This window comes from Oncorhynchus mykiss, chromosome 29 (genome assembly GCF_057628025.1).
Source record: "Oncorhynchus mykiss isolate SJ-2025 chromosome 29, ASM5762802v1, whole genome shotgun sequence".
NCBI lineage: Eukaryota > Metazoa > Chordata > Actinopteri > Salmoniformes > Salmonidae > Oncorhynchus > Oncorhynchus mykiss.
In genome coordinates, this window is record NC_143050.1 from 22,132,558 (window position 1) to 22,160,389 (window position 27,832).

General features: G+C 40.6%; 1 protein-coding gene across 2 annotated transcripts in view; it reads right to left on the bottom strand.

Moving 5' to 3' along the window:
- LOC110509874 (leucine-rich repeat transmembrane neuronal protein 4) overlaps positions 1-10,421 on the bottom strand; it is a 135,183-nt gene extending 124,762 nt beyond the window's left edge. Inside the window, exons 1-2 of one of the 2 annotated variants that reach the window (XM_036967882.2) lie at positions 9,555-10,421; positions 5,160-5,283 (exon numbers count right to left, since the gene is read on the bottom strand). Coding sequence is in view for 1 of the 2 variants with exons in the window: in XM_021591052.3 (XP_021446727.3) it covers positions 9,555-9,558 (4 nt within the window). In the remaining variant the exon portion in view is untranslated. The remainder of the gene's footprint in view (positions 1-5,159; positions 5,284-9,554) is intronic. The other variant, XM_021591052.3, reaches the window with a different exon arrangement.
- Between the last annotated feature and the right edge of the window lie 17,411 nt (positions 10,422-27,832).

A 27,832-nucleotide genomic window follows, 5' to 3' on the forward strand; every position in this document is an offset into this window, starting at 1 on the left:
CACAATCATGAAGTGGAACGACATTTATTGGATATTTCAAACTTTTTTAACAAATCAAAAACTGAAAAATTGGGCGTGCAAAATTATTAGGCCCCTTTACTTTCAGTGCAGCAAACTCTCTCCAGAAGTTCAGTGAGGATCTCTGAATGATCCAATGTTGACCTAAATGACTAATGATGATAAATACAATCCACCTGTGTGTAATCAAGTCTCCGTATAAATGCACCTTCACTGTGATAGTCTCAGAGGTCCGTTAAAAGCGCAGAGAGCATCATGAAGAACAAGGAACACACCAGGCAGGTCCGAGATACTGTTGTGAAGAAGTTTAAAGCCGGATTTGGATACAAAAAGATTTCCCAAGCTTTAAACATCCCAAGGAGCACTGTGCAAGCAATAATATTGAAATGGAAGGAGTATCGGACCACTGCAAATCTACCAAGACCTGGCCGTCCCTCTAAACTTTCAGCTCATACAAGGAGAAGACTGATCAGAGATGCAGCCAAGAGGCCCATGATCACTCTGGATGAACTGCAGAGATCTAGGACAACAATCAGTCGGATATTGCACAAATCTGGCCTTTATGGAAGAGTGGCAAGAAGAAAGCCATTTCTTAAAGATATCCATAAAAAGTGTCGTTTAAAGTTTGCCACAAGCCACCTGGGAGACACACCAAACATGTGGAAGAAGGTGCTCTGGTCAGATGAAACCAAAATTGAACTTTTTGGCAACAATGCAAAACGTTATGTTTGGCGTAAAGGCAACACAGCTCATCACCCTGAACACACCATACCCACTGTCAAACATGGTGGTGGCAGCATCATGGTTTGGGCCTGCTTTTCTTCAGCAGGGACAGGGAAGATGGTTAAAATTGATGGGAAGATGGATGGAGCCAAATACAGGACCATTCTGGAAGAAAACCTGATGGAGTCTGCAAAAGACCTGAGACTGGGACAGAGATTTGTCTTCCAACAAGACAATGATCCAAAAAATAAAGCAAAATCTACAATGGAATGGTTCAAAAATAAACATATCCAGGTGTTAGAATGGCCAAGTCAAAGTCCAGACCTGAATCCAATCGAGAATCTGTGGAAAGAACTGAAAACTGCTGTTCACAAATGCTCTCCATTCAACCTCACTGAGTTTTGCAAGGAGGAATGGGAAAAAATGTCAGTCTCTCGATGTGCAAAACTGATAGAGACATACCCCAAGCGACTTACAGCTGTAATCGCAGCAAAAGGTGGCGCTACAAAGTATTAACTTAAGGGGGCTGAATAATTTTGCACGCCCAATTTTTCAGTTTTTGATTTGTTAAAAAAGTTTGAAATATCCAATAAATGTCGTTCCACTTCATGATTGTGTCCCACTTGTTGTTGATTCTTCACAAAAAAATACAGTTTTATGTCTTTATGTTTGAAGCCTGAAATGTGACAAAAGGTCGCAAAGTTCAAGGGGGCCGAATACTTTCGCAAGGCACTGTACCCGGCTTAAAACCCCAAAGAGCAAGCATCCTTATTCCTTGATGAAAATTTGCTCCAGAGTGCTCAGACTGTGGCGAAGGTTCACCTTCCAACAGGACAATGACCCTAAGCACACAGCCAAGACAACGGGACAAGTCTCTGAATGTCCTTGAGTGGCCCAGCCAGAGCCCGGACTTGAACCCGATCGAACATCTCTGGAGAGACCTGCAGCAACGCTCCACATCCAACCTAACAGAGATTGAGAGGATCTGCAGAGAAGAATGGGAGAAACTCCCCATAGTAGCATCATACTCAAGAAGACGCAAGGCTGTAATCGCTGCCAAAGTAATGAGTAACGAGGCTGAACACTTATGTAAATGTGATATTTAAAAAATAAAAATTGTAATGAATTTGCAACAAAAATAAAAATGAAAAAATGTTGCTTTGGCATTATGGGTCATTGTGTGTAGATTGGTACACAACTTTTTGTTAGAATAAGGCTGTAACGTAATAAAATATGGTAAAAGGATCTGAATACTTTCCAATGCACTGTAAGCACTTTGTGATAACTGCTGATGTAAAAATGGCTTTATAAAATACATTTTATTGATTGATTCTCTCTCTGTGTGTGTGTGTGTGTGTGTGTGTGTGTAAAACCTTGGGATTCTAAAGATAATGTATGACAGTTTTTGATTGAACCAGGTCCTCCATCAATTATTTCGTTTTCTTTAGTTAGTCTCTAGTCTAGAAGATAAATTACTAACAGGAAAATGCTGATCAAAAGCTTAACAAATGATTTCTCTATCTGCAATGTTTTTTACTCATGTCAAATTTGTTACAATATCAGTACATACATGTATATTCCTGTGTTTCAAAAACTTAAAGTTTAGTATTTTTTTTAAACTCTAATTAGGCAAGTCAACATTATAGAACACAACATTGTTGATTTACTGTAAAGAAAATGTCATTGCATGTCTTTCATGTGATGCATTGTGGGCAGCTTAAAGAAATTGTGTGTTCATCAGATTTAGTGTACATTTACACATCCTCCTAAGAGATGTGTAGCTTTATTAACATAGCTTGTGAGATACATACTTTAGCTTGAGCCTTCTTCATTAGGCACCTTTATGCCCTGACTGACACGATGTGTGGTTTAATGAGCACGCTGTGCACTAATGATTCACTAAGCCATCTTCCTCTCCTCATATAACTCTTATCTTATTCAGAGAAGAACACAGGTTGCCTTCAGGGGTGTCACTCATGAGCTGTGTGTATCGATTACCACCTCTCTACCATACTTCCCTAATCATTACCATTTGGTTACCATATCAGCCGATTAACTATATATCACCTCTTCATTCCTAACACTCCACTATTACCACTTCAGTTGTTAGACTTCTTTTTTCCCCTTGAACTGCATAGCCATAATCATCCATGTTCCGATCATTGGTTTGTTGCCCATATCCTTGGTACACCGTTGCTTTTTATTGTGATTACCATGCTAGGATTAACTGTATAAGTCAATTTACTACTTATCCCCTTATAATAACAGAATATCTCTGCTTCTGCTACTCCTACTACCAATACTACTAGCACTACTACTGAGATTGCTACAATAAAACTAAGATGGCAGGGATATGGATCCTTTTGTTTTTAAACTTTAACAAAGAATGAGAGGAAGAGCACAAAGCTGACCCACTGTCAAGATATATAAATCATAGCTTGGCAAATATACACTACGCTATGATCTTCGAACACCCAAGTGGCTCATTGTTGTGTTTTTTTTGCCATTAACAAAACTGCTATCAGGCGCAGCCATGCCCACATTGTGTCTGGACACGAGCCTAATGCTTAGGGAAGGACGTCCCCTCAGACCAGCCTAAGCCATCCTATTAGTCTCCAATTAACATTGAGATGAGTACTAGCCAGCCGAAGCAGTCCAATTTCCTTGGTGCTTGGGAACCAGCGCTTCCTGTCCTGTGTGTATTGCCTGAATGTTCTGAGGATACGCAGATGTCTTTGTGTAATCACAGAAATGCAGAGCAGATACATTGGCTATTTGCAGTTACTGAAGTAGGTGGTCTACAGTACAAACAAGGGCAACTGGATGAAGAGAAAGTTTGTGGTGGATTCTCCTCAATACACCAGTATCCAAAAGCACGTGCACGCACACAGAGATGTGTGTTAGTGTAGAGTTGTTTTGTCCTTGTGTCTGTTTTCTGATTTCCCCTGGCGGGAAGGGTTCCGTCAGGTTGGAGTGACTGAGAATAACCAATCAACCTCCAGCACTCACAACACTATTGATGACTGTCACATCCTCTCTCAGAGCCACCCCTGCCCTGCTGCCCTCTCGAGGGGCCTCATTTATCAACCATGCGTACGCATTTCTTACTAAATTTTGCCGTACGTGGAGGTTCTAGGATTTGCGTGCGCAACAAATTATTGTTCTTTATCAAACTGTCACATGCAACATACAGGCATGTTTTCATTGATAAATCAGAACCATATTATATGTGTGGTCGTAAAACGAGCGCTACAACCTCGACTAGAAAACGCCCTCCATTCACCTTTGATTTGGAGATGTGGAACTGGGCCATGAAAGCCCCCCCCCCAAAAAAAAAATCAATGGAAAATGTGATTTCTGTAGAGGTGTGGGCAGAACGTTCTAGTGACTTATCCAAATAAAAAATGCATGCTGCTTAGCGAGTTCCAAACAGTGGCTGCGCATTGTACAAGATTGATTGTCCTTTCAAACAAATTAAAAGTAAATGCTACAACCCACACCTCTATGCGAAAGACAAATTGTTATTCAACATTTTGTTTATCAATACATGATTGAGTTTTTCTATACTGCCTTTGTAGCCTATAGGCTCTGAAATTAAATAGACTTTGATGTCGTGCTCCTAAACCTATCGCACAGCAAAACAGTAGCCATCCCATACTGTCAATTTACTGTTCTATTTACACTGAACAAAAATATTAACACAACATGTAAAGTGTTGGTCCCATGTTTCATGAGCTGAAATAAAAGATGTTCAATACGCGTAAATGGCTTATTTCTCTTCTATTTTGCACACAAATTTGATTACATCCCTGAGAGTGAGCATTTCTCCTTTGCCAAGATACTTGGAACAAAGATGTCTCAAGTTGAGGGAGCTTTCAATTGGCATACTGACTGCAGGAATGTCCTCCAGAGCAGTTGCTAGAGAATTTTATGTTTTCTTCTCTACCATAAGCCACCTCCAACATTGTTTTAGAGAATGTGGAAGTACGTCCAACACATTTTACAGCCGCAGACCACGTGTAACCAGCCCAGGACCTCCTGTGGGATCGTCTGAGACCAGCCACCCAGACAGCATTTGAAAATGTGGGTTTGCACAACCGAATAATATCTGCACTAAACTGTCAGAAACAATTTCAAGGAAGCTCATCTACATGCTCATTGTCCTTATCAGGGTCTTGACCTGACTGCAGTTTGGCGTCGTAACCAACTTCAGTGGGCAAATGCTCACCTTCGATGGCCACTGCGGGATCATCTGAGACCAGCCAGAGGGACAGCAGATGAAAATGTGAGTTTGCACAACCTAATAATTTCTGCACAAACTGTCAGAAATTGTCTCAGAGATTCTCATCTGCATGCTCGTTGTCCTCACCAGGGTCTTGACCTGACTATCGTAACCAACTTCAGTCGCAAATACTCACCTTCGATGGCCACTGGCACGCTGGAGAAGTGTGCTCTTCACGAATGAATTCCGGTTTCAACTTTACTGGGCAGATGGCAGACAGCATGTATGGCGTCGTGTGGGCGATCGGTTTGCTGTCATCGCTGTGAACAGAGTACCCCACGGGTTATGGTATGGGAAGGCATAAGCTATGGACAACGAACATAATTGCATTTTATTGATGGCATTTTGAATGGACAGAGATACCGTAACGAGATCCTGAGACCCATTGTCGTGCCATTCATCTGCCGATATCACCTCATGTTTCAGTATGATAATGCATGTCACAAGGATCTATACACAATTCCTGGAAGCTGAAAATGTCCCAGTTCTTCCACTGCAAACTCACCACACATGCCACACATTGAGCATGTGTGGGATGCTCTGGATCGACATGTATGACAGCGTGTTCCAGTTCTCGTCAATATCCAGCAACTTCACACAGCCATTGAAGAGGAATGGGACAACATTCCACAGGCCACAATCAACCCCCTGATCAACTCTATGTGAAGGAGATGTGTCACGCTGCATTAGGCAAATGGTGGTCACACCAGATACTGACTGGTTTTCTGATCTACGTCCCTATCTTTTTTTAAGGTGTCTGTGACCAACAGATGCATATCTGTATTCCCAGGCATGTGAAATCCATAGATTTAGGCCTAATGAATATATTCCAATTGACTGATTGCCTTATATGAACTGTAACTCAGTTAAAACTGTGAAATTGTAACATGTTGCATTTATATTCCCGTTCAGTGTACAGTACTTTCGAACATGCTTTGCTATTGAATGAGCGATTGATAAATGGTAGCCTACTATTTCTGTAGTGGGAATAATTTCAACCAGTTATGTCAGAAAAGGAGAGACATGTCCTGCGATATGATTATGATTTAGGCCTATAATAAAAGTTAAATAAACACATTAGATGACATGCTGCTATGCAATCTCTTTACCAACGGCAAATGCATCTGTTTTATCATCAGGTCTATATCTAATGTTTTTCCTACCATTATTATAATTCCAGTGCATCAAACACCTACCATTTCCCCAAACAAACAATAAGCCTATTTCTTGCAATACAGTAGATCAACCTTCTAGAAGTTGTGTGCACTCATGGTTTGAGATTTGCGTGGAGATCCGCACACTTCCCATCAAGTTCAAAACCTTTGCGGGAAAACTGGCACACACAAGTTTTAGAGTCTTTTATGTGCCCACACCCCTTTGATAAATGATGCCCCAGGGGCCTCAACCGAGTATACATACAAAATTTACCCCAAAATGTGCGTGTGCCAGTTCACACAAAAGTTGGCATTGATAAAAAATTTACTTGATGTGAGAATGTGCTCTCCACCCCATAAACTTTAGACCATACATATGCATCTGCTAGAGGTTGAAATATTGTGTTGCAAGCTGGCAAGTATGTTGTGCAAATGGGGGATATGATGAAACAGCCAGGTCTCATAGACTAGATATAACATAGCAAATGTTATGTTTGGTATGGTTACATAAGACAGATGGTTACTTAAGTCAAAAACGAATGTAGGGTGGTTGGTCAGGGATATATTGGGAATGTCTAGCAATACAAAGGTTGCGAGGTTGAATCTCATCACGGACAACTTTAACATTTTTGCTAATTAGCAACTTTTCAACTACTTATTACTTCTTAGCTATTTTGCAATTACTTAGCATGTTAGCTAACCCTTCCCCTAACCTTAACCCTTTTAGCTATCCCTTTCCCTAACCCTAACCCTTTTAGATAACCCTAATCTTAACCCTTTTAGCTATCCCTTTCCCTAACCCTAACCCTTTTAGATAACCCTAATCTTAACCCTTTTAGCTAATCCTTCCCCTAACACCTTAACCTAACTCCTAAACTTAACCCTAACCCCTAGTCTAGCTAATGTTAGCCAGCTAGCTAATGTTAGCCACCTAGTTCAAATTAGTAAGATATCAAAGGTTTCGCTAATTTGTATAGTATGTTTTGCAAATGTGTCAAATATTGTACGTTATGCAAATTCGGAACATATAATGTGAGTTGTAATTAGTAACAAGTCATACGAAACGGGTGATGGACATCCACAAATGAATACATACCATATGAAACGTGACATATCACACTAAATGGAGTGTCTCGGATTTACATACAGAATAATATGAAATGCTCTGAGACCAGGTTGGATTGAAAAGCTTATTCATAGAAAACAAACAAACAATGCATTAAAATACAAGTATACGAGTATTTTGCCTGTTGCCTAAGGAAGAGAGAAAAAGCACGATCAATGCAATCCATCCTGCATTGTCATTAGCAATTCCAAGTGCTCAAGCTATATCTATATAGACTAAACTCTTAGAGAAAAGATTCTAGATATAACCAAAAAGGGTTCAATGCTTGCTCCATATGGCACCCCTAAAGGTTCAATATAGAATTGAAATTGGTTCCATAGAAAACCCTATATGCTACCCAAGGCTTCTATATGGAACCAATTATGGTTCAGTGAGGAACCCCTGGGGTTCTGATCAAAGCACCCTATAAAAGGGTCCTATATAGAACCTTTAGGGGTGCCATATATGAAGCAAGCAATAGAACTTATTGGTTCTATCCAGAATCTTTTTTTTTCCCTAAGAGTGGACAGGCTAGTGCAAAACTAACTTTTCAATAATGTGCAGTCATATTTATATGTGAGCATTTAGAATTATTATTATTGTTATTTCAGAGCAAGTGTACAATTTAAAACTGAGCCCATATACATTTCATTGGCTCTTTGATTCCAATGTTCTTTTAGGTAAACAATGTATCGATGCAGTGCAGTAGCCTACTGTAGGTCGATACATCGTGCCACCTTACAATTAATGGCACTGCATAGCCAGTGCACTTGGCCATCTGTGTAAGTTAAATAAAGGCTGTGGAGATTAGGCTATACCTCGGGCGACAATAACAGAGGTAGCAAAGACAGAGAGAAAAACACGTAGGCCTAAATGAACTGTCAACACAAACATACTGATGATTTAAATAGTCAGAAACTCAAGCAACCACATGCCTAGACACACGCACCGAACACACACACACACACACACACTTGAGCGAACATGCTCACACAATTTGATGCACGATTTGCAGGCTGTTCGCGCTCCAAATTGCATTCATTAAGCCTATTGTAGATGCCAGGTCAAATAACAGAAATGATTCCCAATCGGCTCTCAACGACCAAAGAGCAAGAGAGAACATAACAGACTGTCTTCACCGCTTAACAAAGAGCAGGTGCACACACGACACTAGCCTATATGTATGATTTGATATAGCAAAGCAAAATGATGATCTCATGAGTAAAGTTTATCTGCGTAATTAATCTGCATGTAGCTTAATGTATCGAACTACAGATAAAAATGACAGCTTATAACAGATAAAAATGCACCTTATGGATCCGCGGGGACTGTGAAGAGAAACACAGACACACGCATACACACTCACACATGATAACATACGCACTATACACACGTACATGGATTTTGTGTTGTAGTATGTAGTGGTAGAGTAGCGGCCTGAGTGCAAACACTTAATATGTTGTGAAATCAGTTGTGAAATGTAATTCAATGTTTTTAATTGTAAATAACTGCCTTAATTGTGCAGGACCCCAGGCAGAGTAGCTGCTGCAAAGCAGTAAATACAAAATACAAAACGCATATACTCATGAAACTCAAATGATCTGTTCTCGGTTATTGTTGGACATAGGCTACCACTGACACGTTAGATCATTAAATGAAAGAAAACACAACCATGAACGGGTTGTCGATAATTATGCAGGACCACGCTTTGTGAAGTTGACTTGCATCCAACATAAAACATGATTAGCATTCCAGTCCCAATCAATGATCCGGATTCAGTCTGCTTCTTAAAGCAGTGAAGAAGAAATAGGAGGCTCCAGACATAAGCTAATGAATGGATGCATTCGACTACAGAGCTTTTTGTAAACGGAACAGTTATTTCAGATGCAATCACAGGCTAAACTAGAACGGCATATTTGCATATTTGTTATGTGTCCAATTCTTAATCTCACAAAGACATTCATCGCATGTAATACCGCAAGGAGAAAAAAACGAACCATATTGCAGCTCTGTGATTGTTGACTGTTTTGGGCACATCATGGCTATTCAAAACGATAAGTGTGCTACATTTGTTTTATAACACTTACAAATTAACAATCTTTTGTGAAATCTCGAAATTGCAATAATAGTTTTTTTTATCTGAACATCCCAGATCTTTTCGCGTTACCGGCATTGTGTGAGTGAATTTTAGGGAAAAGACGCATTAGCTTACTCTCGTTTTCCCTACATGAAGCAGATATGGTACATTTACATGCACATATAACCTACTTACCCATATCCGCTTATCTGTCAGCTCCTGACCACAGGTTTTAAAGCCTTCCAGCGTGCGACACCCGAGTCCGCATGACACGCGCTCTCCTCAAACGGTGTGGTTCTAATCCACGACCCCAGTCACTGCGCGCAGCCGCCGATTCCAACACGCACCTGCCCGTCGCTGACCCCGGAATTTAAGCGAGTCAGATGGGTATCCGTGTGTCAATCCCTTAGTTTCACCATGGAACATATCTCACTATTCCCAACGACAGACGAAAATCCTGATCTAGTTTTCTATCACATCCGTGCATATAATTCCCGCGTAAAATTGTTGGGTCCAATATCAACAGCGCCACAGAGAGTAAACAATGCCACATCCAAGTCATAAATGACAATTCAAAAATAATCATGACAGTTGAAAGATTCCAGTTGATACTTTCTCGTCACTCTCTATCCATCCATTATCGCATAAAGCGCAAACAACGATTTGCCCAAGAGGCTTTGTGAACACCAGAAGATCTCCCCAGTGAAAAGCGACATATAAATCTTGCGATGACTGACAGGGAATTCACACCTAAAGAATCTTTACCTGATCAGAGGAAAATTCAAAAGGGTCTGCTAACGGTAGTTTAACTCGTTAAACAAACCAAAATCATTCAGGATGAACATTCCCCCTTTCACCTCTATTATCTCTCCTCGTCGCTGAAACCAAATAGAACATAAATGCAAGCGTTTGAGTAGTTAACACTTCCGCGTGTATCACGGCAACTTTTTCAGGCAGAATCGGAATGCCCTCTTCTGGTGAGAGAGTACCCCCCCGCATAAATATATATTTCCCTCGGCTCTCCCTCAGCATACAGTACACGTCTCTGCAGGCTGTGTATATGTTGAAAGTAGCATGTAGCAAAAATATTGACAGAGAGAAAGGGACATTCTCTGATGCTGACAATTGACATGCTCTTGCACGATAGCAATTAGCACATTAGCCTAGATTTATGCCCAATGAAAGGCTACATTGTCACGTTCTGACCTCTATTTCCTTTGTTTTGTATGTAGTTAGTATGGTCAGGGCGTGAGTTGGGTGGGCAGTCTATGTTTGTTTTTCTATGATTTGGGTATTTCTATGTTTCAGCCTAGTATGGTTCTCAATCAGAGGCAGGTGTCATTAGTTGTCTCTGATTGAGAATCATACTTAGGTAGCCTGGGTGTCACTGTGTGTTGGTGGGTGATTGTTCCTGTCACTGTGTTTGTTGTCACAGGATAGGACTGTTTTGCGTTTTCACATTTCTTGTTTTTGTTAGTTTGTTCATGTGAAGTTATTTATTAAAACATGAATCAAAACAACCACGCTGCGCTTTGGTCCGCCTCTCGTACAGACGAACGTCCTTACATACATGTACTTTCACCGTTTTCAATTGTTTGATTGTGCGATTTGAGATTGTGTTTTTACGGTAGCCTAATGTACTAGAGAGAAAACGCATTAGCCTAGATACCACAGAGAATAGAAACCAGGAAATAGTATGCACCAGTCCTCAATTTTATTTGCGATGAAACAAGCAACCCAGAACTTGGGTTGGTTGGGGAATCAAGTTAATTTGAGCGTGTCACATTGGCTGGCTGGCTGCGGCGCATTTAGTCTCTGAAGGTTTCAAGCATAAATAGGGGTTGCGCACAACGACACTTAAAATGAAACAAGATGCCCGGTCATGGCTGTCATTTTTATCGGACATGTCTCCCGCGGCTCCTCGTCGCAGAACTAATTACGGATAACGTTCACTTTACCTCCCGCCTTTAATGCAGAAACCTACAGTTGGCCCGTGCTGTTAGTTGTATTCTCATGCAATGAGAGTAATAAACTATGTGCTGTAAGGCTGTTTGATGGATTGTTACAAATAATATCTGAACCTTTGCAGCAGTGTTTGTATGCCACTTTTGTTTTGGGAATACAACATTAACCCAAAGAAAGAAACAAGTTAATATAGCGTATTTGCCGTACATCTTATCAGGTTTCACTATTGTGCAAAAAACTCAAACAGCATGCGTGACCAGATGTCGCTGTCCAGTGCTGAAATGGAAGCAGGGCGCATTGGAGTGCAATGGAGTGCACGAGCAGCTCGTCCTGATCGCTGTTCAGGTGCTGAACTGGCTGGCTGTTGTTGCCAGTCTCCAATGTACGTTGAGGGAACTTACTGAGATCCTGCGTTGCATTTATTATCGCTGGAACCATGTGTAACTGACTACAGAGTGATGCTGATTAGACACATACAAGATAATTGATTTACATACAAGAAAATAATCATGAGCCTCACTGGAAACATAAACGGGATGCTTATATGAACACTAAAGATCAAAAGTTTTAGAACGCCTGCTCATTCAAGGATTTTTCTTTATTTTTATAATATTCTACATTGTAGAATAATAGTGAAGATATCAAAACTAGGAAATAACACACATGGAATCATGTAGAAACCAAAATAGTGTTAAACAAATCAAAATATATGTTATATTTGCCTTGATGACACCTTTCTACACTCTTGACCGTCTCTCAACCAGCTTCATGAGGTAGTCAACTGGAATGCATTTCAATTCATAGGTGTGCCTTGTAAAAAGTTCATTTGTGGAATTTATTTTCTTCTCAATGCGTTTGAGCAAATCAGTTGTGTTGTGACAAGGTAGGGGGGCTATACAAAAGATAGCTCTATTTGGTAAAAGATCAAGTCCATATAATGGCAAGAACAGCTCAAATAAGCAAAGAGAAACGACAGTCAATATGGAGCATTTCAAGAACTTTGAAAGTGTCTTCAAGTGCAGTCTCAAAAACCATCAAGCACTATGATGAAACTGGCTCTCATGAGGACCGCAACAGGAATGGAAGACCCAGAGTTACCTCTGCTGCAGAGGATAAGTTCATTAGAGTTACCAGCCTCAGAAATTGCAGCCCAAATAAATGCTTCACAGAGTTCAAGTAACAGAAACATCTCAACATCAACTGTTCAGAGGAGACTGTGTGAGTCAGGCCTTCATGGTCGAATTGCTGCAAAGAAACCACTACTAAAGGACATCAATAAGAAGAAGACACTTGCTTGGGCAAAGAAACATGAGCAATGGACATTAGACCTGTGGAAATTTGTCTTTGGTCTGTAATCCAAATTGGAGATTTTTGGTGCCAACCGCTGTGTCTTTGTGAGACACGGTGTGGGTGAACGGACGAACTCTGCATGTGTATTTCCCACCGTGAAGCATGGAGGAGGAGGTGTTATGGTGTGGGTGTGCTTTGCTGGTGACACTGTTGGTGATTTATTTAGAATTCAAGGCACAATTAACCAGCGATACGCCATCCCAACTGGTTTAGACTTAGTGGGACTATCATTTGTTTTTCAACAGGACAATGACCCAACACACCTCCAAGATGTGTAAGGGCTATTTGATCAAGAAGGAGAGTGATGAAGTGCTGCATCACGTGACCTGGCCTCCACAATCCCCCAACCTCAACCAAATTGAGATGGTTTAGGATGAGTCAGAGTGAAGGAAAAGCAGCCAACAAGTGTTCAGCATATGTCGGAACCACTTCAAGACTGTTGGAAAAGCAATCCAGGTGACGCTGGTTGAGAGAATGCCAAGAGTGTGCAAAGCTGTCATCAAGGCGAAGGGTGGCTATTTGAAGAATCTCAAAATATATAATCTTATTTGATTTATCTAACACCTTTTTGGTTACTGCATGATTCCATATGTGTTATTTTATAGTTTTGATGTCTTCAATGTAGAAAATAGTAAACATAAAGAAAAACCCTTGAATGAGTAGGTGTTTTAAAACTTTTGACCAGTGTGTGTATATATATATACTGTACGCCTGTATAGATCAGCCGTTTCCAGCTAAAATAGTAATTTACAACACTTATAATGTCCTCACTTTTTTTCTGATCAATTTGATGTTATTTTAATGGACAATTTTTTTAAATTTTCTTTCAAAAACAAGGACATTTCTAAGTAACCCCAAACTTTTGAACCGTAGTGTGTAGTGTGTATGTGTGTGTGCGTGTGTGTATATATATACCATCCCAACCGTAAAGCACGGGGGTGGCAGCATCATGTTGTGGGGGTGCTTTGCTGCAGGAGGGTCTGGTGCACTTCACAAAATAGATGGCATCATGAGGCTGGAAAATTATATGGATATATTGAAGCAACATCTCAAGACATCAGTTAAAGCTTGGTCGCAAATGGGTCTTCCAAATGGAAAATGACCCCAATCATACTTACAAAGTTGTGGCAAAATGGCTTAAGGACTACAAAGTCAAGGTATTGGAGTGGCCATCATAAAGCCCTGACCTCAATCACATAGGCAGAACTGAAAAAGTGTGTGCGAGCAAGAATGCCTACAAACCTGATTCAGTTACACCTGCTCTGTCAGGAGGGATGGGCCAAAATTCACCCAACTTATTGTGGGAAGCTTGTGGAAGGCTACCTGAAACATTTGACCCATGTTAAACAATTTAAAGGCAATGCTACCTAATACTAACTGAGTACGTATTGAATCTTCTCACTGGGAATGTGATGAAAAAATTAATCCTCTACCATTATTCTGATGTTTCACATTCTTAAAATAAAGTGGTGATGCTAACTAGCCTAAGACAGGGATTTTTTACTCTGATTAAATGTCAGGAATTGTGAAAAACTGAGTTTAAATGTATTTGGCTAAGGTGTATGTAAACTTCCGATTTCAACTGTATATTATTTTTACTATTATCTGCAATTACCTGACCGCAACCCAATTGAGATGGTTTGGGATGAGTTGGACCGCAGAGTGAAGGAAAAGCAGCCAACAAGTGCTCAACATATGTGGGAACTCCTTCAAGACTGTTAGAAAAGCATTCCAAGTGAAGCTGCTTGAGACAATGCCAAGAGTGTGCAAAGCTGTCATCAAGGCAAAGGGTGGCTACTTTGAAGAATGGCAAATATAACATTAATTTTGATTTGAATAACACTTGTTTGGTTACTACATGATTCCATATGTGTTATTTCATAGTTTTGATGTCTTCACTATTATTTTGCAATGTAGAAAATTAAGAAAAACTCTTGAATTAGTTGGTGTGTCCAAACTTTTGACTGGTACTGTATATGCTGAACAAAAATATCAATGCAACATGCAACAATTTCAAAGATTTTATATATATTTTTTATTTATTGTTATAGTTCATAGGAAATCAGTCAATTGAAAGAGATTCATTAGGCCCTAATCTATGGGTTTCACATGACTGGGCAGCCCAACATTTCTGGGACTATTTATTTGAGCTCATGAAACCAGACCAACACTTTACATGTTGCATTTACATTTTGTTCAGTGTATATCTTGCAACTTTAATTGTAAATGTACATGATACTCAATCATAGTCTTTCAGGTTTGACTGTAACTGTATAGGGAAAAACGAGCAAAAGCTCACAGTTGATCTAGTTTGTGATAGCATTTTTGCTAAATGTTGAGGAGATATTTCCTGTTTATTTTTCTGCCCAAGTTTCAGGATATTGAACTATAACACATCTCTGGTGAAGTAATCAAGGATAAATATATCCAGTAGAAATATTGTAAAATATGTAGCCAGTAAATTTCTGATCTAAATATGTATTTTAGCTGTTGTTGTTTGTTGTTGATGTCTGTAGCATTTTACTATGTGGTTTTTGACACTAATCTCTATTGGAATGCCAGTGGCACTTTGTCGATTCTATTCCCTCGGCACCACCCAAGCAACATTTGCAGTGCTAGATGTTTTAAAACAAGCAATAACACAGCTGAATGTGTAATGTGTCATTGACTCTGGGGTAGTAACATTTATTAACTCCAAGGTGAAACAGACTTTACAGATATGAAGAGAAAGGGAATATAACATATTGTCATATTAAATATGTATGCCATGTCTCATTTGATAATTTCATGTGTGTAGTATTTTTAGATGTTTTATTTGAAAGCACTCGGCACTTTTATGTAGGTGTCAACCCTTGGAGGTTCTGAGGGTTTGAGTGTAACATCTCTGAAATATGTTGGGAGGCATTCAGAGCATACAGTATAACAATGTGTAACTGAGCACACAGTTGTTCATCAAACATTATAATGTTGTTCAGTGTGTACCACTCACAGGAACATTTAGAGTTTACTTAGAACCCCATGCTGCTGCCACAGTAACATGTTATCACAGAGCCTTTTGTGATATCAATAGAAATAACACAAACACTTCTAAAATTCATTAAGAATCAATGCTAGCATATTGGGAAAACATTTTACATTAGATGAAAGGCCCTGAGCATTAGAAAGTGGAGTGGAGTTTAGGGGAGTGGGTTTAGTTGAGGCCAATTAAAGTGAGTTCTGTTAAGTTGAGAGTACTGGACACAACCTTTTCAGTAACTCCATCCCTCAGAATGGCATAGGGGCATGAATAGGTCACCGTGATCATAGCTGTCTTTTATGGTACATTTTGTATCTAAATATCTTTCAGTCTGTCAACCATGCTGGAATCCCTTCTTGCTTTTCCTCCGTATCCCCTTGATGATGGGCATTAACCAAAAAGGCTGTGACATTTTACCTGTGTTCAGCGCACTCCTTCAAATGGAGCCAGACACTTATTCTGACACTTTCTTTGCTCCTTTTAAAACACACCACCCTGTAGAGGGACGTATGTATCTGCTCCCATCCAATTTGGCTGACGAGTTTACTTTTGGATGGAGTTCAACCAGCCGAGACCATTCTGCTGACAGGGGTGAAACAATAAATAGCCTGTGAAGTTCTGGATCCAGCAGCAGCGCCAGCCCATGGACCACGGCTGTGAATTCTCCTCCTCCGGAAATACAGCCCATGGATGTCACGACTTCCGCCGAAGTTGGCTCCCCTGCCTGTTCGGGCGGTGCTCAGCGGTTGTTGTCACCGTCCTACTAGCCGCCACCGATCCCTTTTTTGTTTGTCCATTTGTTTTGTCTTATTAGTTTCACCTGTGTTTCTGTTGTTTGGTTTAATGAGCTTCCCTATTTTTAGTAGGTGGACACGCCCTTGTTTTGTGCAGGATTGTCTTTATGTGTGTGTGTTTTAGGTAGAGGTGGATTTATTTTCTTAACTTGGCACCCTGTGTTTTTTGGGTTGTCACGTTGTTGTCCGCGCCCTGTATTGTTGGGCTTATCATTTTGTGTGCCGAAGAAAAGAGCACTTTTCCCCAGTGGAACTCTCTGCGTCTGATTCCTTCACCCACCTAGTCCCGCAGCCCATGGACCACGGCTGTGAATTCTCCTCCTCGGAAATACAGCCCATGGGCACACCTGTGTCATCGCTCTGCACTTTATGGATTGATCTTTCAATTGTCTTTTTAAGGTCCCTCACTGATACCTTCTTTAAACTGTGCTGTAGGAAGCTGAGGTAGTGGATTCAGATATGATGGTGCATTTTATATTTTTCATGCACAAAAAATATTCCTTATTGACATATATTTACTGTACCTACAGTACCTAATCAGCACCGCCATTAACTAATATTTCTGGATTCACAATGATTTAAATTAAATTAAAATAAAATAAAAAATGTGCTAATGATCTTGTGAGAAAGAGACATTTACATAATGTGACATGATAATGATCTATAAAGAAGACAGAAACTGAAATCTCTAAGGATGAAAGAACTAATGAGTTTTTAAAAAAAACAACGTTTTAATGGATGTCCATGTTGATTAACACCTGAATAGACCCGGCTTGTGCGTGTGTTTGCGTGTGTGCGTGTGTCTGCAGCATGTGTATACAAAGTGGCTGTGACAGAATCCTCCCCGTCAGGCACCTATCTCCAGGGTGTGATGGACAGCCCTGTTCTATCACCTTCATGTTCACATTAAGCTAGGCCATGTTGTTAGTGCTGCTGGATCATGTCTAAACCCATTTCCACTGATCTTAACTCTGCCACAATCACCTCCATCTGCCTAAAGCGTTTTTCTTCCTGACACCAAATTCAGGTGATGACACTTGAATGGGAATCATCTGTGAAACGGTCTATACAGAGAAAAAAAATCATAACGTGAACTGAAGATAAAGAACAAGTTCTGTTTTTTTATGTTACCATATCTTTTTTTCAGGTTTTCTCCAGGAATTAGGAGGTGTTGATGCCAAGGTTGCAACAACACAAGCTGGAGCCGGTGAATCCTTATTTGTGGGTCAACTCCATTAACCTTTACCCCAAGCTGTGGGCCAATCTGGAGGCTTGTGTTACAAACAGTGTAGCAAAGGTTGCTGGAAGTGGCTGTACATGGAAACAGATAAATGGCCGATTGTTTAACTACCCGAAAGACAAAAAGCACAAAGCACCTCCATCAGATGAGATCAGAGAGTAGGATTGTTGAGTTGTTGATATACACATTTTGGCACTGCACAGCCATAATCCTTTGAAAGATGTCACAAAACATATCTCCCACACATTAGATGTAATCACTTGCAAAGAGAGAGGGTGGAGCTCCTCGTTCCTGTTCCGCTCCCTGTTTTAACGTTTCTTCATCTCTTCTCTTCTCTGGACCCAGAACTTCATCGAGCAGCTGACCAATCACAGGAGACTTTAGTTCTGGTTTAACCGAGATGACAGATGTGATTCTTGAATCAGACACAAAGCTTTCTGTGTGGCTGTTCAGGTTCACTGATTTGCTGTGTTTTGATTTTACTATTAGTGTTTTTTCTTCTTCTGTTATTGTGTTTACATAAAGAGCCTGCATTTCTTCCACTCTGTGTTTGTCCTATAAAGACATGGTAAAGATAGCTAAGAGGTGGGCATCTGTATGTGGTAGAGAGTGCCTTTCCATCTGTCTCTGCCTGCGGGGTCTCCACGGGTAGAACATGGGCAGGCCGCTAATCTCAAGTGTGTAAGCACATACTCAGTTCACAGTGGATACACTACAATATGCTAACATCAAGGTCAGCTTTAGATCAATACATCTCACCACCATGTGAATGGAATTGAAACAATGAGAACAGGTCCTTCACAAATTAACATCACTTCCAATTTTGTTATTGACAACAGAGTCACTGCTTTCCACACGGTACTCTCTGTGGCTTCACTGCTATGTTAACATTCTCAACATGTCAAGAGCAACTGCCTTAAACATGGTCATACATTGTGCTCTTGGCTGACACTGCCACTCTACCCTGTGTGTCATAAAGGCCCACGGCAGCTGTTCCACGATGATTTAAAGAAAAGGACCGGGATATTTGCTAATGCTCTTGTGAGGAAGAGACATTTACATAATGTGACATGATAATGATCTATAAATCCGAACGGATCAATGAGGTCCAATTACAGACTGCTGAAGTTTCTTATCTTCTCCGGTTTAACTTTGAGCAGCCTGTGGTCTTCCACTTTCATTCCATCTCCAATGTGATTAGAGACACTCATCGGCACAAATAAAGGATAATCATCAAACAGAATCACTATTTACTGGCTTCCTCTTTTTCCAATTTAATTGCATGAGCAAAACATTCTCAAGGGCACATTTTTAATGTTGTTGGTGATAAATATTAATGTGTTGGGTTTTGTTGTTTCCTTAGAAAAGTCATTGTTGGTTTGGTCCAGCTAATCTGTTTGACTTGTTTGAGTTTGTTGTTTCATTTCATATCTAATGTTCCCTATTTGAGAAGAACTGTTCATGCAATATGAACCTCCTTTACTTCTGCCATTTGTTAAATGATAGAAGGCAGAAACAGGGAAAAAAGGATAATCCACAGTTGTATTTTTGCAGTTTCTGGGGCCTTTGGGAGCAGGCTGAGCTAGGAGGCTGCACCTTTGTTGAAGTGCATTCACCTGTGATGGAGAAGCAGAGCCATCCAGGGTCAGTGCCAGAAGGGAATGGGGAAAATAACCTATTTTACACTCACACAAACACACAAAAGACAATGTGACTGACTTGAGACCGTTTTATAATTGTACAATTAACCTAGCATTAGCAATTATAGTGTTATGGGTTAGATGGAATGATCTACAGTATGTGCATCGTATTTGGGCAGAGGGAAAGTACAAAGGGGGCCTGTCTCTGACTGCAAGAATGATTCCATAAGGGTTCAATAGGAGCCTGGGGGTTAGAGGTGATAGTTTTATAGAACAGTAATTTACGATCTATCTTAACTGTTTCATATCATTACATACAGTGGGTTGCGAAATAATTAATCCCCCTTGGGTATTTTGTTGCCTTACAATGTGGAATTAAAACGTTTTGGGGGGGGGGGGGGGGGGGTTGTATCATTTGATTTACACAACATGCCTATCACTTAGATGATGCAAAATCTTTTTTTCTTGTGAAACAAACAAGAAATAAGACATAAAAACAGAACTTGAGCGTGCATAACTATTCCCCACCTTTTGCAGCAATTACAGCTGCAAGTCTCTTGGGGTATGTCTCTATAAGCTTGGCACATCTAGCCACTGGGATTTTTGCCCATTCTTCAATGCAAAACTACTCCAGCTCCTTCAAGTTGGATGGGTTCCACTGGTGTACAGCAATCTTTAAGTCATACACCACAGATTCTCAATTGGATTGAGGTCTGGGCTTTGACTAGGCCATTCTAAGACATTTAACTGTTTCCCCTTAAACCAAACCAAGTGTTGCTTTAGCAGTATGCTTAGGGTCATTGTCCTGCTGGAAGGTGAACCTGTCCCAGTCTCAAATCTAAAGTAGACTGAAGCAGGTTTCCCTCAAGGATTTCCATGTATTTAGCGGCATCCATCCTTCATTCAATTCTGACCAGTTTCCCAGTCCCTGCCGATGAAAAACAACCCCACAGCATGATGCTGCCACCACCATGCTTCATTGTGGGGATGGTCTTCTCGGGGTGATGAGAGGTGGAGTTTGTGCCAGACATAGCATTGTCCTTGATGGCCAAAAAGTTCAATTTTAGTCTCATCTGACCAGAGTACCAAATGGGGTGAATATATATGCACGCACCACTTTTCCGTTTTTATTTTTTTTTAAACAAGTCATTTTTTTCATTTCACTTCACCAATTTGGACTATTTTATGTATGTCCATTACATGCAATCCAAATAAAAATCCATTTAAATTACAGGTTGTAATGGTTGTATAATGCAACAAAATAGGAAAAACTCCAAGGGGGTGAATACTTTTGCAAGGCACTGTACTCTTAGTACGAATTTTGAGGTTTTTATATATTGGAATTTAAAGTAGTGTTAGGTTAAAGCTAGTTGTGTATGAGAAGTGTAATTATTTAACGGACTGCAATAGACTAGAATGTGGGCCTGATAAGAATTCCTGTGAAAGGCACGGAGGAGCACAAAGCCTCCTGACTCAGGCTGGGCCATGATAGTAGCAATAGGAGAACAAGACTCAGTTCTTGCTCAGCAACAGAAACTGATTGTTTATCCTCAAAATACAAGGAGGGAATTCCACCTAATTGGAAGGTATAAATATACAGTGCATTCGGGAAAGTATTCCTTCCCTTTTTCCACAGCCTTTTTCTAAAATTGATTAATTAAATGACATGTTTTCCTCATCAATCTACACATGCTCACAATACCAGAACGAAAACAGGTTTTTAGAAATGTTTGCAAAAAAAAAAAAAAAACAGAAATACACTTATTTACATAAAAATATTCAGACCCTTTGCTATGAGACTCGAAATTGAGCTCACGTGCATCCTGTTTCCATTGATCACCCTTGTGATGTTTCTACAACTTGATTAGAGTCCACCTGTGGTAAATTTAATTGATTGGACATGATTTGGAAAGGCACACACCTGTCCATATAAAGTCCCACAGTTGACAGTGGTCAGAGCAAAAACCAAGCCATGAGGTCGAAGGACCTGTCCATAGAGCTCCGAGACAGGATTGTGTCGAGGCAGAGAACAGGGGAAGGGTACCAAAACATTTCTGCAGCATAGAAGGTCCCCAAGAACACAGTGGCATCAATCATTCTTGAATGGAAGATGTTTGTAACTACCAAGACTCGTCCTAGAGCTGGCACCTGTCCAAACTGAGCAATCGGGGGAGAAGGGCCTCGGTCAGGGAGGTGACCAAGAACCCGATGGTCACTCTGACAGAGCTCCAGAGTTCCTCTTTGGAGATGGGAGAACCTTCCAGAAGGACAACCATCTCTGCAGCACTCCAACAATCAGGCCTTTATGGTAGAGTAGCCAGACGGAAGCCACTATTCAGTAAAAGCCACATGACAGCACACTTGAAAATTGCCAAAAGGCACCTAAAGACTCTCAGACCATGACAAATAAGATTCTCTGTTCTGATGAAACCAAGATTGAACTCTTTGGCCAGAATGCCAAGAGTCATGTCTGGAGGAAACCTGGCACCATTCCTACGGTGAAGCATGGTGGTGGCAGCATCATGCTGTGGGGAAGTTTTTCAGCGGCAGGGACTGGGAGAGTAGTCAGGATCAAGGGAAAGATGAACGGAGCAAAGTACAGAGAGATCCTTAATGAAAACGTCCTCCAGAGTGCTCAGGACCTCAGACTGGGGGCAAAGGTTCACCTTCCAACAGGACAACGACCCTAAGCAAACAGCCAAGACAATGCAGGAGCGACTTCGGTCAAGTCTCTGAAAGTCCTTGAGTGGCCCAGCGAGAGCGAAATATCAAATATCTCTTGAGAGACCTGAAAATAGCTATGCTGCGACGCTCCCCATCCAACCTGACAGAGCTTGAGAGGATCTGCAAAGAAGAATGGGAGAAACTCCCCAAATACAGGTGTGCCACGCTTGTAGCATCATACCCAAGAAGACTCGAGGCTGTAATCGCAAATCGCTTTCTGAATGCACTTTACGCTTGTGTGAATTGTATGGGTGTGTTTGCAGCTGCAATGCCCATTGTGGTGAATAAATATTTTGGTGTCTGACTGGCTTTGTACCAGACCTTAGAACTTAACAGCGCACTAACTTTAAAATAAGGATTATAGTTTACCTTAGCACTTTAGATTTTTGACAACATGCTTTATTAGTAAACCACATTTTAAATATCATTAAAATATCATTATTGACATGCAGTATGAAGATTCATATTGAGTCATTGTTTAATAATGAAAACATCGTTTGCAATTGATTGCATTTATTCTTGATGGTGTAGCTCTTTCCTGCAGTCAAATGACCAAAGTCCTATCTAGTGGCTTCATGGGTGGAATGTCATTACTTTTTTCTTAATTTCATATTTAATAAACATTATATATACATTTTCTGCAGAAAATCCAGTGTTTCTATTTCAAATGGTTTTGTTATTTTTCAGTATTCTGTGAGGTATGTAAAGTGTAATATTGAATACATTCCAACTCTACATCTGACATGTTATAGGTGTCTTCTTTTTTTAAGCCCATTACCATGTGTGTGAGGTGTTTACTTTTGTTTCAAAGTAGATTTGTTTAAGACTACCTGATTTAGCCCACTGCAGTAAAAGGTTAAATTACTTCAAAAGAAGCAAGAGAAGCTATACGTGTATTTGTGTCTGTCACTGTGTTCTCTGTGTCTGACTTTGTTTACTAGGGGGTAATGTAAATTAATTATTTTTCTGCCATCTTGAATTAATTACATTAAGACTTCAAAAGAAGATGTCCTTTCTACTAAATAAAATGCTCCATTGTTGTTTGGTGGACAGCCAAGACATCACTTTTAGTGAGCAGGCTGTGGACAGGGCTATACTATAAGTAAATAGCACACACAGTGTTTGGATCATGGTACACAGAGACAGACACAGCTGAATAGAGCTTAGAAGAGCAACTCTTGTGTGACTCAGCAAGACTGGCAGATATCCCAGCATGCCACATTGTCCCATCCCTAGACACACCCACTCTGTGTCACATTCCAACAGGGGTGGTAGCTCTTTCTCATCCTGTCTTATCTGTCCCTCCCTCCCTCCCTTCATCCCTCCTTTCTTGGCATTAGCCATTCCAGGCACAAAGACCTTAGCACAATGTAAATTATTCAGCTTTGACTGCCGGAGGCTGGGAGCGAATCATATAACGTGCTCAGTCTGGGGCTATTTCATACAGGTAACCATGCTTAAACACCAAAGCAAAAAATGATTTCCAAACTCACACAAAAATAAGGTTGCATTTGTTTGCAACCTATTTGATTCAATGTTAAATTCTACCATTTCATTTATTTCAGTTAAAATGTTGTGGTTTGTTTTTTTGTGTCGTCAGGTAGATACTTGGGTGGGCTTCAAAGGGGACTGAGAAACTGATTAACCCTTAATTAATGCACAAAAACCTGGGGCTTTGTGCAACCGCTTAAATAATGCATGACCTCTGAATCACTACAGTACCTAACACTGTTCTCCCCGTCCTCCATCTTTCTTCCTCTTTCTCCCTTTTTCTCTCTAAAATAAAAAAAAACCTTATAATAAGCTTTATCGCTAAATGTATAAATCTTATGCGTTTTCTTTGTTCTACTTGAAAAATGATGCATATCCATCAGAATGTTTTGCTTAGTGGCAGCATTTGCAATTCAGAGGGAGCAATTTAATATCTTTCTTTTTTTCTTCTGTTTGCAGATTTGGCAAGCAGTGGGTTCCTTCATCATGTCAGCAGCTGGACCAACTGCTTATGAAATGCTTTTAGGCAATAAGGATTATGATAATGAGATCAATATGGTGGGGAAAACACATTTATACAGGGACAGGAAATAAAGCTGAAAAACGACCTCCCTTCATACAGAAAAATAAAAATCCCCATGATTCATGTTCTTTAGCATATTTACAAAACTCCTCAAATATTTAAGAGAGGGAGGTAGGCTAGGAGGTACTTAAGTTGACCAGCACAAGGACTTGTTTGTATTACTAAGCAGGCAGGTAGGTCGCCATACCGTACACGTTGAAATATGATCACAGCACAGGGAGAGACTAAATAGTTCAAAACTTTCTTTCCCAACAAGACATTATGCTAATAGCATCTACCTTTCTGTCTCTGAAAGCCATTATGAGGCACTTTTAGATGTGTTACTTCAGTCTGGATTATAGCCTGTCAGGCTGATGGTTTGGTGCACTTTTTTCTCTGATGCTCGTTACCTTGTTTGACGGAGTGATGAGTACCATGAGAAGTGGGTGAAGACTGCCAGTCTGGTGGTGTTGGGCACAGATGCCAGTTTGTGGATGAGCTTAGCAGGGCAGCGGCCATGTTTAGTGAGGCAGTTTGTTGTTTAATTATGCACTGTGGGAGGCATCTTCCTCGGAGTGACTCTGTTCACATGCCTGGGCCAAGGGCTGGGGCTTTCTACCGCCTGTACATGTAGGAGCACACACACACACAAAGACACACACACCACTGTTCTTGTACTCTTCTAAATCACGTTGGAATTTCAATTCAGAAAAATTCAATAGATTACTAACAGATTCCTGGTAGAACCTAAGAAGCAAGATGGCGATCGGGAAGTTTGGCATGGTGGCAGAACTTTTACTTTATGTGTTTAGTTTAAACCTCACTGGAAGTAGTCACATCTGCAATCTAAATGACAGACTGGTAAATTCTCAGCAACTTCTCAGTCATGTCAACACGACGGCATCCAGCACTTCGGATTTGGAAGGAATGTTACATACCAACCTTTCATTACACCTTGGCACAAACCATAATGATCATCCAAGACCAGTCTGAAACGCCACTTAATGTTGGAGATCTTATAACTCCATGCCTTCTCTTATAGGGTGAAATTCATCAATGCACGGGTCCTCAGTTTATCATGCACCCATCCACCTCCTGCGAACATGGGGTTAAAGGGATAATAAGAGATTTTGGCAATGGGGCCCTTTATCTACTTCCCCAGAGTCAGATTAACTCTCTGTATCTAGTATGAAGGAAGTTAGAGGTAGTTTCGCAAGCCCATGCTAACTAGTGTTAGCGCAATGACTGGAAGTGTATGGGTATTCTGCAAGCAGGCTTGTAGATACTCATAGACTTCCAGTCATTGCGCTAATGCTAGTTAGCATGAGGGCAGCGGTGCAGCGGGACATGAGCTGCACCGCTGGGAGAATACGAGCATACACCCACCTGGGAGAATACGCCCACCTGGGGAAGGGTGGTCCACAGCGGCAGAGCGGCCACCTAGGCCAGAGAGATGGGGGACGCGGCGGTGAGGATGGCAGCGTGAGGTGAGCCACAACTGGATCTGGAATTCAACAAGGCCTTTGGGAAGAAAGGTTTATATTTTGTGTATGCCTGGTTCATGAATTAGAGGTGGATGTCATCTGCTTTACAGAGACAGAGTTGTATTAATCTGTTCGTGACTCAGAAATTGAGATCGGCAATTACTCTGCTGTCAGGAAGGATTAGAATCGGGACGGCGGGGGATATATGCCTTTGTTAGATCGGACATTGCTTATAACGTCAGATCGGACTTAATCAATAAACTGGAGATTGTCTGGCTGGATATTTGCCTTCCCAAAACCAAGCCAATTTTCTTGGGGGTGTGTTACATTCTGCCCAATCAGAACACATTCTACTATGGTCTCAATTTTTTGGGGTCAAACTGTAATGATTCACTGGAGAAGGAAATCATTTTGTTAGGTGATTTCAATACTGATGTTTGAAAAAAGCTTAACCCAACCCACAATGTATTATTGCACTTCTGTAGATAATTTGCTCTGACCCAAATGATTAAAGATCCCTCCATGGTATGTGAACAGTGCAAAGTACGATTTTCATAAAACTGATAATCCAAAATATAGCAGAGTGGAATAATAGTCTGTGGAATCAGTGACAATTGTATTACATTTTGCGCTAGGGTTTTTAAACATATGTGACATAACTGTCACAAAACTGTTAGAATCAGAGCACTCAAAAAATACTGTGTTGAAATTCTTTGGGAGCAACTGGGTAAAATTGACTGGTAACCTGTGCTGGATAGTGTGAGTGTAGCGTAGACATTGCCTGGGAAGCCTTTAAATGTAGATTCCTTAATGTGGTGAATGCTTTGGCACCCATTAGACAGGTCATATTAAATCAGGGGTCTAGGCCTTGGTTTAATCATGATATCCTAGAATATATCCAAGCTAGGAATAAGGCATCTAAGAAATTTTAGAACTCTCAAAAGCAGTATAATTCTCTCCTATATAAACACCACAGAAATGAAGCACAGCACAGGATGAATGAAGCTAAGAGGGGACACTTTTCAGATAAAATCACTGAGAACAAAAATTACCCTAAAAAGCTTGGAAATCATTCAAGGAACTACGCTGTAGTAGTCCTACCAAAACCAAATTCAACAGTATAGGACTGAACATCAGGATGAAGATGGTACATAAAAAAAATCAGAAGTTGCCAATGAATTCAACTTTTTTTTTTTTACTTCTGTTGCCAGCAAGCTGCCCACCATGCTGCCCACCAAGCTGCCCACCAGTTCTGGTTTGTATGGAAATGACTAAGTCAAGAAGTATTATGCCGAGTTGGGGGTTCAAGCAAACACTTTTTCTTTTGCAAAGGTAACAACGGCCAAAGTAGCCAGAATGATAGCAAAACTTAAGCGCTCCAAAGGCACAGGCCTGGATAAAATGCTTGCAATTTTCCTTAGAGATTCTGCTGACCAAATGTCCACTTGTATCACGCATATCGTTAATCTCCCTCTTGGATAAGGCATCTTTCCCAAGGACATGAAACAGGCTAAAATTATACTTCTGTCAAAAAAGGGGATATTATAGGGAAGTACAGGCCTGAATCTATTCTCAGTGTAACTTCAAAGATCCTGGACAGAGTTGTTCATGAGCAGATTTATGAATATGTCAACAAACAAAGCCTAATGTATGATTTTCAGTTGGTGTTTAGAAAAACACTGCACGGATTCATGTCAATTTTACTTGACTGACTTCATCAGTAAAGAGATTGATGAGGGAAATCTTTGTGGAACGGTACTGCTTGACTGACAGAAGGCCTTTGATACAGTTTGATAGGCCTTTGATACAACCACTGCCTCCTAATCTCCGAACTGGAGTTAAGCAGTATCACTCTAGGCAGGGTAAAGTCCTACTTGTCAGGTGACGGTTATTGGTTCACTGTATCAGGCAAAACGAATAAGCTGTGATGTTCCGCAGGGGAGTGTGCTTGGGCTACTACGGTTTTTACTGTAGATAAGCAATATGAAAGATGCTTATTCTTGTCGTCTTTTTCTTTATGCAGATAACTCTACACTTTTTAAGTAAAACCATGTTAGAGAGCATACTTAGCACAGAGCTTACTAACATTAGCTCATGGCTTGGACATAATATGCTATCTCTGCACTTAGGTAAAACTGAGGCAATTCTTTATGAGTCCAGGCCGAAATTGTGTAGGTCCTCTGAAATCAGAGTGGAGTTAGGGGCTG